A 14,001-nucleotide genomic window follows, 5' to 3' on the forward strand; every position below is an offset into this window, starting at 1 on the left:
ACCACACCTAAACGTCAAGCTTTTTCTGCATTTCATTTGACGTTTTTCAATTTCAGACTTGCTCAATTTGAACCATGGAAAGATACACAATCGAGCAACGCGTAAAGTTATTCAAGCTTATTATGAAAACTGGCGTTCAAATCAAAATGCCTATCGCGCACTTCGCCTTCAGTGATTAGGCACATTTTCACCTCAGTGGATTCGTCAATAAGCAGAATTACCGCATTTGGGCAAATGATAATCCAAGAGTGATTGGCGAAAAACCAATGCACCCACAAAGAGTGACTGTTTGGTGCGATTTATGGGCCTGCAGCATCATTGGGCCGTATTTTTTCCAAAATAAGGCCGGTCAGGCAGTTACTGTGAATAGTGTTCGCTATCGTGAGCTGATAACGAACTTTTTATGGCCCGAATCGGAAGATATGGATGTGGACGATATGTGGTTTCAACAGGACGGTGCCACCTGTCACACAGCTAACGAAACAATAGCTCTTTTGAGCGAAAAATTTGATGGCCGAATAATCTCACGTCGCGACGATGTCAATTGGCCGCCAAGATTATGTGATTTGGCACCGTTGGACTTCTTACTTTGGGGTTATTTGAAAGAAAAGGTGTACGTCGATAAGCCAACAACAATTCAAGAGCTAAAGGATGAGATAATTCGGCACATTAACGGCATAGAACCTCAATTATGCCTCAGCGTCATCGAAAATTTGGACCATCGGTTGGAGATGTACCGCCAAGGCCACGGCGGCCATTTGGCCGATATTTTGTCCCATACGTAATTGAGCCATGCCAATATTATCATAATAAAGAGAAATGACAATAATTTCCTAAAAAAATTGTATTTTATTCAAAATCAACACCGGCCCTTGAAACTTAACCACCCTTTATAATCCAAAATCCGAATCTTTTAAGAAAAATATCGAAAAAAAAGTTGACCCACCCTAATCAATACATTTACAAAACAAGATGTGCCCATTTATGGCACTTAGGTTTGTGCTGATTGATACATGCTTCAAATGGGTATGCAAATATACTTCTATATATTTTTGTGTATTTTGTATAAATTTTAAAAAGGGTATGCAGAAGCTTCCCAGCTCCCTCTACTTAGTGGTGAACTCAACCACTCCAACGGCAGATAACTGCTATAATGGGAGTCAAATAAGGGCAGGCCAGCCAACTATATTTTTAGACTAGAAATATACTAATGTTTATTGAATATATGCAGGCCTCCATTATGCCCTAGAATTAACTTGAGAACTGACCAGAAAGGATTTTGCTTAAAAATTACATTTATGTTTACTTACATTAGATAAAAGGTGATCAGATTGGAGGTACTGTTTCCAATAGGGTTTTTTTGGCAGAGCACGCGTGACTACTGTCAAACTAAATATATAATTTTTCCAGTATTCATTGACATTTTATCATGAAAAGACTTAAATAACAACAACGTTTACAAATCGTAAAGTTGTATTGAGGAAATCGACGATCTGTGAAAAGTGTTCAGTGCGCACTCACGGCAGGAATTTTGTTCAGCTATGAAACCAATTTTTGGCTGAAAGCAAAATTAAAGTAAATTTCCATATTTGGGCTGAAGAGCAACCCCAAGCCATTGCATCTATTGAAAACAAACATTTGGCACGGCCTACGGCCTGAAATAATCATCTGCCCATATTTCTTCAAAGACGAGGCTGGCGCCAATGTAATAGTGAAAGGCGAACGCTATCGCGTATCCAACTGGCGCCGGTTAGCAAGAGAAAGAAAGGACTGGTGCGCTTTGTTAACGTCGGCCAAAATCGCGTAATCGGTTTTCGCACCAATTAAGAAGACGAAGAACGCTATCGCGTCATGATAAACGACTTTCTGATGCCGGAATTCGAAGCCGCTAATCTTCACAACATTTGGGTTCAACAAGATGGCGGAGGCGCTACTTGCCCTACAGCACATGAAACAATAGATTTACTGCGTCATCGTTTCGGTGAGCAATTTTTCTCTCGTCACCAGTGAATTGGCACCTAAGATGGTGCGATATCCCAATTTTGGACATTTATTCGTGGGCGTACGTAAAGTCTAAATGCTTTGTAGATAATCCAGCTTGCATGGAGGCATTGGAAGCCAACATTACTAAAGTTATTCACGAGATACCGACAGAAGTCCAACAGCGAGTCATTCAAAATTGGTGTTTGTGGATGGCCGAATTACGGCGCAGTTGCGGCCATCATTTCTAAGGGGATTATTTGTTAATAATAAATGTCGTAAATAAATAAAATATTGAACTATTCAACACCAAAATAATAAAGATTGTGCAGTCATTTCGAATTTCCTTGTTTTATTTCAATTTAAAATCCGATATCTTTAAATTGGTCACCCTTTATTTTCGTTCGAAACTTTCTAGTATCTGCTTGTGTTGTCATAAATCACTTACTATACTTTCATGTTCTTACAAAAAGAACCCAAAAATCCATGTTATCCATCCAATGTACAAATCTATTACAGACGGCAGAACTAAGCTGAAATTCGTGATTTACCATCAGCTTTTGGTGAGCACCTGGTATATTTGGACTGAAGCAGAGCTCTTTTCATTAAACAGCAAATTTCTTTAAATAGAAGAGGCCCCTCATATTTTTCTTAATTACAAATTCTGATCAATAGTTCACATAATATTACACTGATTAACTTCGTTACTTGATTTAAAGTTATTCAAAATTTATAATGCAAAAATTTAAATGTGCCAACAAAAACAATTAATTCAGTAAACAATCGAACTAATAGAAGATATGAAAAAAAATGTGTCATTATACAAAAAGGAAACTCAGCTCAAAGAAAACTTACACTTGACAATCAACTAACTGAACAATAATAGACAACAACAACATCGCTACATACCCATCTCTGCAAACGCCTGTCATGGCGAGCGCTTTGTAGCGTGCCTGCTCATCCGTCGGCAGCACAATGTCTACGGAGCGCGAACGCGTGGCATTGATATTCGGTACGGTGAGAAAACAACCATCCTCGCTTGGCTGGAGCTCTTCTGTCTTGCCGGCCGACGACATTTTCGAAAAGCACGAATCGACGGAGGCTGCACGGTCGCGCTTCAAATCAGGTACAGTTAGGTAAATATCACGTACAACCAGCGCATGTTTGGCTGCTGTCGGCGAGCCGCAAGTAGCTATTGTGGATGCCTCATCCACTGAATCCACCGCCTCAACCGATGATTTCAAATCTTCTCCCTGTGACACATTCTCCAGCGAATTGCCTGTTGGCTCCACAAAAATAGCCTCCTGCCGAGAAATAGAGCGACGTCGAGGACGCATGGCGGTAGGCGAAGGCGGCACCTCAGCCGCATCATCTCCACCAGCTGCACTCAAACCACCGCTAAATCCAGGTGGTGGTGGCAGCGGCAAATCGAAAATGGGCGAATGGGGCAGCAATTCAAGTGGCGATATAGGCGGTGGTGGTGGCAATTCCAACATTGGGCTATCGCAAACCGAAAACGAAATAGATGGTGAGGGTGGTGGTGAGCCAGGGTCGATGGGGAAGGCATACGGAAAGGGTGGGCAATCGCCGTTCGTGGGCGAGAGCGTGAATGTGATGCCACATGGCGTTGTCGGCAAAGGTGGCAGCAGCGTATTACCGAAATGTGGGGAATCATGTTCGGATTCGTCGAGTCCCTCATCCTCGGAGGTGGTCACAGAGCTGCCTATAGTGTGGCGACGCATTTGACGTGGCAGGCGCGCACGTGACTCCTCAATGCTGCTGCCAGTGCTAAGCCCACCCAGTCTGATGTCCATTTCCAAAGCCGCATCATCGTACTCATACGAGCCGCCGCCTGTTTCGGTGCCATCGCCAGTGGCTGCATCCTCCTCATCCTCTTCGTCTTCCTCCACAACGTCGTCGTCGGCGGCAACACTGGCGCCATCGTTGTCAGTATCATCATCGGAACTGCTGTAGCCATAGGTGAGTGAACTCGATTCACATCGATCGGCAGCAATGTAGCTTTGCTCCGCTTTCTGCTGCTTCAAGTATTCCTCCAAATACAAGCAGTGTATGCAGGGTGGTGGCGTTTTTGTTGACGAGCTACGACGCGCCTTGCCACGGCGCGGCACTTCCAAGAATGTGCCCGAATCATCACTGCCCGCGGAAGCCGCCGCCGAGTCAAAGGAATGCGAACGTTGCGTGTGTGTGGCCTGCGGCACCTGCAACAGACCCGTGTCCAGTGAACGTTCATCTGTCGATGACGATGATTGCTGCTTGAGGAGTTGGGACGAGACACGTTGCGACTCTAATTGCATTTCATCAAACGAAGCGGAACGCACCTGCTGGCGGGCAAAAGGCGACGGCGTCGATAATTACCACGAATAGCGAAAAGCGAATGGAAGAGAGTGAGAGAAAATGTTGAGCTTATTAAATTTCGCACGCATTTGTGGTAGTGTTGTTGCACGAGTAAAGTATATAATTTGCGATAATTTACGACGAGGTTGCATGCAAACAGTCTTACACAAGCGCTAGAAATATGCACTCAGCTCAGGTGCGTGATTCGGTTGGAATAGAAATAAATCTAAATAAAAAAATATTTGAAATACATTTTAAAATTTAGAACGGAAATGCTGCAAGCGGATGGAGGAGGATACCGATGTATGGACATGCAATTATAGGATGCCGGGTTGTGTTGCAGTTGTGGTGTCGTGTAGTGTGTACGTGTAATCGCAACGTGAGACTATGCGAGAGTAATAAAGTTGAATAAGCAACATGCAACATGCAACGCTCGTAACTGGAACGGAATTGGACGATATTTGTTAAGCGCAATTACAAGTTGGATAATTATGCAGAAAATGAGTGAGGTGAAACAATTAAAGCATTGATTAGAGAAATTACGACAGGACTAAGAAAATAGTTTCAGACGAATGTGCGAGCTGAAATTTCAATTCTAATAACCTGAGCGCCAGTATAAGGCAGCAGCCTTAAAATTGATAAAGGGTCTATAATTGTCTTAGCTTAAAAAAACTTCAGTGTCGCAATGCGAACTGAAGGCAAGGAAGCTGTTTTGCGCCAAAGGGAGTATTCGAATAATCTTCTATGACCTGATATGACGTGGTCTAGTTCGACTCGGAGTAGTTTGGTTTTTGAGATGTTTCCGTGAGCTTGCGACTAAAGAGATTAAAAAAAACTCAATTGGTTTTTTAAATAAATTTTGGAAATCAAAGTAAAAGGTTGCCGTAAACTCTACAAGGCGCGTGCCCAGGCGGCGGATAGGAGATCCCTCTCTGGGTGGGTAGAGGAGATATTAAATACCTTTCGCCGACCAACAAGTCGACCAGACAAGGGCGTAAAAAATACTGCTAGTCTTTCAAGCTCCGTATAGTCTGGGAAATGCCGTCGATATCTCCAAGTGGTGGAGAGCGGGCAGCTTATCGAACTTCGAACGGCTAACATGGGAAGGGGACCTAGCAATCACCGGAATAAGTGATAAAAAGTGAGGTTAACGGCATGTCGCAACTGCTTTTATTGGGTGCAGCTCTTACGTGTGGTGACGGAAGAATATATTAAAAATGTCAATAGCAGCTCCAGATTGGCAACCAAAGCACAAAACCTAAAGCCAAAAACACACATCCTCCCACAAATATCAAAACAATCCAGGGTCGAGAACCAGGAGATTGCGTACGGGAAGGGCCAACTAAAAGACAGTTAATGCTAGTTACTATAGATGGGCGACCGCAGTAGCCGAATGGGTTGGTGCGTGACTGCCATTCGGAATTCAGAGAGAATGTAGGTTCGAATCTCAGTGGAAGATCAAAATAAAGAAAAAGTTTGTCCTAATAGCGGTCGCCCCTCGGCAGGCTATGGCAAACCTCCGAATGTATTTCTGCCATGAAAAAGGTCTTCATAAAAAATATCTACCGTTCGGAGTCGGCTTGAAACTGTAGATCCCCAATTTGCGAAACAACATCAAAGTGGTCCACTCGTTGCACTTTGAGCGTCACCTCGTAGAAAGTGTACCTAATACTTTTTAAGATGAGATGACAATCAGCATCCTGATATGCTAAATGCTGCGCGAACAAAGGTAAATGTCTGGAAATTATTCTGGTTAAGAAACTACAACCCACTATACTTGTAAAAGTACCATGGGCAAAATGTGGGTGCTAAGCCAAAATTTCCCGACGGATCTCCGGTAAAGAGGGATTTGCAAAGATTTAGTACGATCTGGTTAAATGAAGCGCGCAGGTAGCTAAATGATTAACGGAACGTTATTTAAAATATCCTGCTTCTACTTGTTGTAGGGTGTCAGCTGGCCGCTCTTGCTTCACTCCGCTTAACAGAGAGAAAAGGATATATTGGTAGGCTCCTGAAGTCAAGAAATATTTTAGGGTCATAAAATTATGCAGCCCTCCTGCTAGGAACATAAATTGCTTATGTCTAGTAGCGGCACCTAAAGGTAATTTTAATATAAAAAATTTAAACAAAAGAGAGGGACAGGGGCAAAGAAGTGCTCGGTCTGTTAGTTCAGATGTTTAGGTATAGTAGGTCAGCCATGTGGCTTTGTTGTTGGTTTTCACTGGAATCGGTGTTTTTATGTGGCGGGTCCCAAACCCCGCGCACAACCAGATATCCTGAGTGGCTTCGCCTTGTGACTTTAGCTCGCTCTCAAACGGATGATTGGAAGCTACCCAGAGGATACTTGGGCGGAGCCCAGAAGTTGTGAGCTGCTTTGATCGTATGTAGAAGAATCGTCCTGGTCACTCACAAGTGAATGGCGATCAAGGACTTTCCCCATTTGCGTGGACTTCTATACACGGAACCATCCTGCGATGAAACGACCGAGGCGAGGGATCTCCATTATCGGTTGGTTTAACAAATCGGAGAAGGCGTGTAAAGCAGAGACGCCTGGCGGGACTTGTTACAGTCGGCCTTAATCCAGTAACGGGTTGTGGTCCTTGATCAGGCCATATAAGTATGTAAGTAAGATCAGCCCTGAGTACAAGCTTAAGAAAATACACTTGAAGGTTTGCCATTACCCACCCAGAGGCTACTGCTATTAAGCAAAACCTTTTCAATAATTTGTTGTTTCATGGCCACAGTGGCTATCGAATTCGGGCCCTACCGTGTGGCAGTCACGCATAAATCTATTCGGCTGCGGTGCCCTGATTTAATTATTCGGTATAGAGAGTTGACATTTCTTAGCAAACTGAAGGATAAAAACTCTTTTATACGAGACTTTGCCACCAACCAACTAATTCCAACGCTTCGCCGAAGTCTCATTTCACAAAAAAGGACTCAAAAGGCATGACAATTTCAAGTGATGCGTGCACGTGTGCATGTGTTGGGGAGTGCCGACGGCCGATACTTTAAGCGGCTTAACTCAGAAAAATGTCCGAAATGAATGACAGCCGCCATTGTTGTGTTAATGCCGCGAACAAATGTTGGTTTACAACGCTGTGGTTTACAACGCTGTAGACATTAATTGTCATTAAAATCATAAAAATATTTATTTATATAAACTGATATCAGCGGGAGTGTCGTTGCTAGCAGGTGTTTTTCTGCTTTTGTTTTTGCATGCTTTTGTTTAAACATGCAGATCATGTGCCAGAAAGGATTCACATGCGCAATTTGTCATAATGTCGCCAGCAGTCCAGTAAAGCCATTGTTTTTGGCATTTGCCATTATTTGTCGTACTGTACTCGTATTTTATTTATGATTGCACTCAAACTGGTTTTTGCTCTCGTGCAAATGTGTGCAGATTTTCACACTTATTACACCCGAAAGTACACATAAGTACACGCATACACATGTAAATGGATTTGTATGTTCAAGGGATTGTCTCGTCATTCAGCCGGATGATGGCAAGTACACAACCTATTAAAGTCTCACTCTACGCACACAGAAACATATTTTTGCTATGAGTGATTATGTTTTGTTCTTATTGTTGCCATTTACTGTTATTGTTCTCATATTCATGCTTGTGTTGACGCTGTGACAGTTAATTTGACAAGTTGAAACACCTTTTTGCTCAGCATGGCTTGACATTTCATTATTTAGGGACTTACACTCACAGTGCGGTTACAATTTGTGGGAATTTATTTCCAAAATCAGTGTTCGGTTAAAAATGCGAACAGAGCGATTTGCCTAGTTTGTGCGCTTCTGTGATGTTGTTCACTTCTAGCTCACTGGCTCTGCGAGAAAGCAAATTAGTCGCATTTGGTGCGAATTTAGGTCACACCCAACTTGTCGGCTACTGAAAAATTTGCTGTTTTGTGGGGTTTGTGGTCATAAGCGGTGCATATTTCAGCAGAACCGCTGCCAGCGACAATGTGGGTCTGTATAAATATTATTTGGGAACGAAAATATGTGCACATACTCTGGAGTACTCTTATAGACTATTTCTGCTAAGGACTTATTGGCAATTAAGAGCTCTGCTAAGTTTGAAGGATATCGGTCATTTCCTCTGTAATGGGATAGCTCAAAGTGCTGACAATTGCTTACATTTGAGATTTGCTGACAACAGCTAGCCATCAATGGCTGTACGTAATTTTATTTAAAACGGGTCACCTGTAAGTGTCATGATTTGATTCGCTAGGAGGAGGTGCTCGGCCAACCACCTAACAGAAACGTACGCGCTAATTATTTAATTACAGAAGAAGAAAATTAGTTCTCGGTATAAAAGTTGTCGCACACACAACTTAATTAGCAATTCCTCTATTGCTTCTCTTGGCTCCGACAGTGCCCGGAAGTATCATATAAAAATGTCTACATTCTCCATTGAGCTATTACTGTTAACATAATATTTTCTGTTATGCTAACAAGGGGAATTCGAGCATTTAAACTGTAACATAGTTGAGCGGAAACTGCAATTCAGGCCCGATGGCAATGCTTCAATAATATCAGCGAGGCAGTGTCACATGTTTTGCAGATGTATTACATGCGTTTCTTGGTGATTGCATTATCTCTAGATGTAAACATCCAGCCTATTTTCTGTGAGCATATTTTAAACGAAAATGCCCAAAAAAGTAGTCGCTTTGTGATTTTAGCTGAAATTTCTAATTACCTATAAAAAAACAAGAAAGTGATTACTGCTCGAAATCAATAAGCCGATTGCTAGAATTTAAGTCGCCAATTTAACTGTTTCAATTTCAACTTTTTTTACATTTGTACAAGGGCCCGCATAAATACGCAATATTAAACCAAACAGAGTCATAACAAATAGGTGGAAAAGTAAATGCCTAATTCAGCGCCTTAAATATAGAGAGGGGAAGCAGAACATCGTGTCAAAGAGGCAATATCGTCCCCTCTGTGTTAACCTCGTAACTTAATTTTTTTCGAAATGAGATTTTTAGTGAAAAACACTCCTTAGCACTCCTGTTACGTAAAACAAAACATACAATGTTCATAATGATTATATAATTTTTTTCAGAGCGTTTCGATTTTTCTCGTATCTGCATGTTCGAATTCAAAAACCTCGTATCTACTATAAGTATCGTATCAAATAAGTTAGAACTTTTCAAAGAAGTTAAGTAACTCTAAACCTTTTTATCGATTTACTGAAACTTATAATTTTGTAGATACGAGGTTAACACAGAAAGGGGACGATATACTCCATCAAACGCTGGTGTTAATTAATGTGTACGTGTGTTGGTGATTTTTTCTTGATATGTATGAGTGAACTCATCAGAGTGGCTGTTGGTATTTACCTGGGATGATGCAGGGTGGGGATTCCTTATAAGCTTAGTTCAAAACTGCTGTGCGACCGATAAAAACTTAACTTTAGATATTAATGTGTGATGGAGCGAAACAAAATAAAAAGCACAATATAATTACTATTATAATTATATTATTACAAAAAATTATTCTATTATTTTATTTTGTTTTATTATTGGTTTTTATTTTTAATTTAAAATTTTTTTTTATTTCGTAGTATGTTTTTCGATTTTTGGTATTTGTTTATATTTTTTTGTTTAATTTCGTTATATTTTACTTTATTTAATTTAATATATTTTTTATTTTATTTAATTTTTATTGTTTGCGATTTTTTTTTAAGGAAAAAATTAATTTAGCACTGCAAAGTTTTTTCTATCTTTTGATGAACAATTAAAAAGTATAAAAAATTTGTGTACTGGTTAAATAAGTTGAAAAAAATGTTTAACATAGAAATTAGTAGAGCGCTGCAACGCTGGAGTTTCCAGCTGGCGTACAAGATACAGCTCGTAATCATTATCTAAAGCAAAAAATTCAAATAGATTTCTAATTATCATGATTTTTTATTCTATATGAACTAAGAAAACTGAGTGAAATTCCAAAATTTCAACTTTTTGCAGGTTTTAAAGAAAAAAATGCCTTTCTGTAAAAAAAAAAGCACTTCAACTTGGTATAAAAATCTTGAAAAATTTTTTTTTATATATTTTGAAAGTTCAAATAGAAGAGAATTTAATACTGAAGGGAACAAGCTATGATTCATTTCAAAAGGTTCATTAGTTTTTTTTCATTCATGTACGCCAATTCAAAGAAATCATAAAAATGAAAAGTTGAGAAAAGAAGATAAAGTTTTTACTATAGCTGTCCGGTCACAGCGTAACGCTCGCCTACCTTTGGCTTTGTATCTACGGAAATATTGAGAATTAGGCTCTGTAACTTTGTGTGAATATTCTGAAATATAATATTAGGAATCGCTTAAAACGAAAAAGAAAATTGATTTTTTTGACCTTATAAACCGGGATCCCCCCTTAATTTAATTTTATATTTATTTTAATAGTTATTTTATTTTATTCATGCATGTTTTTCCAAAACTTATTTAACAGAAATGTCAACACAATTTGCCATTCTTAGCTGCCAAACCATAGATATCGATATCGATACTTGTCATGCAGTTAAAAAAACAAATAATTTTTAATTAAATTTACTTCATTGTTTCTATATTTTTTTACTTAATTTAATTGAATTTATTAAATTTTATTCATCATTTCATTTTACTTATTTGTGCTTCATCTTTTTTATTAATATATATACTATTTACTGTTCTTTTGTTTTATTTTATGTTGTATTTAAATTTTAAACTTCATTTCATTTTTCAATTTTTGTAAATAGGCTAAATTAGTATTATATATATTTTTTTATTTAGTTTAAACTTATTTTATTTTGTAATATTTCATACCTTTTTGTTTTCTTATTATATTTCAATTTTAAATTTTATTTAATTTTTAATTACTTTTTATTTTAATTTTTAATTATTTTTTATTTTGTTTCATTTAATTTAATTTATTTTGGTTTTGATTTATTAAATCAGTTTTACTATTATAAAGCAGATGAACATTTACTTATTTTATAATATTTTGTTTTATTTTTTATTATATTATATTATATTTAATTTTTTTTATTATTCTTAATTTAAATCTATTTTATTTTTTACTATTTCATACCATTTTGTTTTCTTATTATATTTTAAATTCAAATTTAATTTAATTTTTAATAATTTTTTGTTTTGTTTTTATTTAATTAAATTTTGCTTAATTTTTATATACATTTTTTTTTTTTAATATTTTGCCGCATGCAAACTAAATTAGGTTTAGATAAATAAAGTAGATAAGTATTTGCCCATATTTCATGCATGCAGTCCGCAAATATTGACAAAAAAAACTTGTTAATTATTTTTTATATTATTTCTTTTAATTTTATTTAATTTAGTTTTGCTTTATTTTATGTATTTATTTTTATTTATTTTTTAGTCTTTTATTTTTTAGTTTCTTTTACTAATTTTTTTCGCATGAAAACTAAATCTTTTTTAATTATTCGTAACTAAAATTTATCTCATTTTGTAATATTTCATACCATTTCCTTTTCTTATTATATTTTAATTTATAATTTTTTTAATTACTTTTTATTTTAATTTGTGATTTCACTTAATTTGCAAACTAAATCAACTTTAGATAAATAAAGTAGATACGCATTTGTCCATATTTCATGCATGCAGTACACAAATATTGACAAAACAGTGACACAACAGGCAAAATGAAAAGCCACTCATTACATCCTTAAGTCATTCGCACCTGTTTCGGCACCTCGAGACTATTTTGGGTTTTCATCTCAGCGCCGGTGGGTGTGCGCGAACGCGTGAAAGTCGTGCGCAGTCGTTGCATTCTACGGTAATTTTTATTCCCAAATGAGTAGGTCCGTAGTTTTCCCTTTCTTTTGTCTTAAAACTCCCCTGATTTATTTGAAAATTTTCTTAAATAGTTTCTTTTGTTTCTGGGTTCACTTAAATTTTTTTTGTTTTTTGCTTTTACTTAAATTAATTCAGCTGTCGTAAGCCTATTTGATTAGATTCCTTGTTTATACTTGTTTCTGTAATTATCTGTATTCGTGTTTGCTTTGTTCTTTTCCGCGCGCTGTCAACATTTTAACTGTTAATCAACACTCGCTGATATTTATGCTTTTTGGGCGGATGTTGAGCACTACGGGGCGTATGCGTAACCTCTTTTTCTATCGCTTGACTTCTGCTTTGCCTAATAACGCTGCTGCTGCTGCTGCTGCTTATAGCTTCTCGCCTAAATTCCTCTTGCGGTTGCTGTTGTTTCCGTTGCTGCAAGCGCATGTTGTAATTAGTAGTACTGTTGCTGTTGTTATTGCTGTAGTTGATTTCGTTTGGATTGCCCTTATTATCGTTGAAACTGACAACCTTCTTTGATTTGCCATAAATTAGTGCTTTGGTAAAGGCGTTGCTCTCGAACCTAAACGTTGCACAACCGATCACCACTGACCGACGATAAGCAGCAATTAGATAAGCAAAACATGTAGCAACGGCATCAATAAGTTTTAGCTGAGCGAAAGTAACAGCTACTTCGGCTACTTCAAATCCCATTTTCGGTGTAACGGCACGCTGTGGATTTGTCTTTCAATTGCTTTCGTTTAGGCTGCGTTGAACTTATCGACGATTTGATTACCAACTATGATCATTGTTGTTGCTATATTCTTGCAGCTGCGATGTTTACATTGCGTTGCTGAATTGGCTCAGTGGCAAATAAAATCTTCTGTAATTTTTCTGCCTTCGGGGAATATTTATTAAATCGTTGTTTTGGGTATCGTTTCTGGCTCAATTTGTTTATCCTTCATTTGATTGTCTTCACGCCATTTTATACAGCGACAAATTTGCAGCACGGAATACGAAGTAAAATTAACTGCTAAATATAATGAAAAAGTGTAGCGGAGAAGGAAACAAAGAAAAGGAGAGAACACACAAAATTCTTTGATGAGTTTCATTATTGCAATCGATTTGTACTTAAACTAAATTTGTATGCCAGAGTGCCAGAGCTGAGAAAAGTTCACATTCAAGAAGATGTTCATAAATTCCAAACGAATTTTGAGAGCCTTCATATGAAATTTTTGCTCACTTTGCATTCTGTGGTGGTTTTCTAGTTTTGCCAAAGCTTTAATTACGAAAAATTGGATGATTTCCCAATCATGCATCGAAATGATGCAATAAGAAAAAATATGTGCATGATTGTGGCATACAAATACTTTCGTAGCCTAGTGGTATTTTTCTGTTTATATTATTTTATATTGCTTAGGGATTTTTTGTATTGAATGCTCAGCGTTGGCAAATTTTAGAATAACGCATCTGGCTCTGCTCTTCTTTGTGCTAACAGCTCAGAAGCCTTACAAACATACAAATAATAACTGTGCGTATGAAGCAATTCATGGCGATTTCGGATGCTTTAGCAAACAATTTTCGATTGCTATTGATTAGGTAAGCGCAGTGCTCATATAAGTTATTGTTTTTTTCATCTTTTGTAAATATATTTTTTCTTAAACTTAACTAAGTAAATATGTTGTTATATATATACTGCTGACATATCATCATATTTCCATATGAAATTACATATTTATTTATACATATATCTGTAGCCATATCTTTAGGCCGCTTCGGATATAGGAAATTTAATTTTTATTTTTATTTATCTTGATTTTCAAAAATTCTTAAAATAAATTATACAACAACTATTTCCACTCCGTACT

General features: G+C 37.6%; 1 protein-coding gene across 5 annotated transcripts in view; it reads right to left on the reverse strand.

Annotated features, from left to right (window-relative positions):
* Positions 1–12,240, reverse strand: part of LOC129238498 (eye-specific diacylglycerol kinase) — a 149,498-nt gene extending 137,258 nt beyond the window's left edge. For 4 of the 5 annotated variants that reach the window (XM_054873535.1, XM_054873533.1, XM_054873538.1 and 1 more), the window contains exons 1-2: positions 12,036–12,240; positions 2,890–4,322 (exon numbers count right to left, since the gene is read on the reverse strand). In XM_054873535.1, coding sequence (XP_054729510.1) covers positions 2,890–4,322; positions 12,036–12,125 — 1,523 coding nt within the window. In that variant the 5' untranslated portion in view covers positions 12,126–12,240. The remainder of the gene's footprint in view (positions 1–2,889; positions 4,323–12,035) is intronic. The other variant, XM_054873534.1, reaches the window with a different exon arrangement.
* Positions 12,241–14,001: the final 1,761 nt, after the last annotated feature.

This window comes from Anastrepha obliqua, chromosome 2 (assembly GCF_027943255.1).
Source record: "Anastrepha obliqua isolate idAnaObli1 chromosome 2, idAnaObli1_1.0, whole genome shotgun sequence".
NCBI classification, from domain to species: domain Eukaryota; kingdom Metazoa; phylum Arthropoda; class Insecta; order Diptera; family Tephritidae; genus Anastrepha; species Anastrepha obliqua.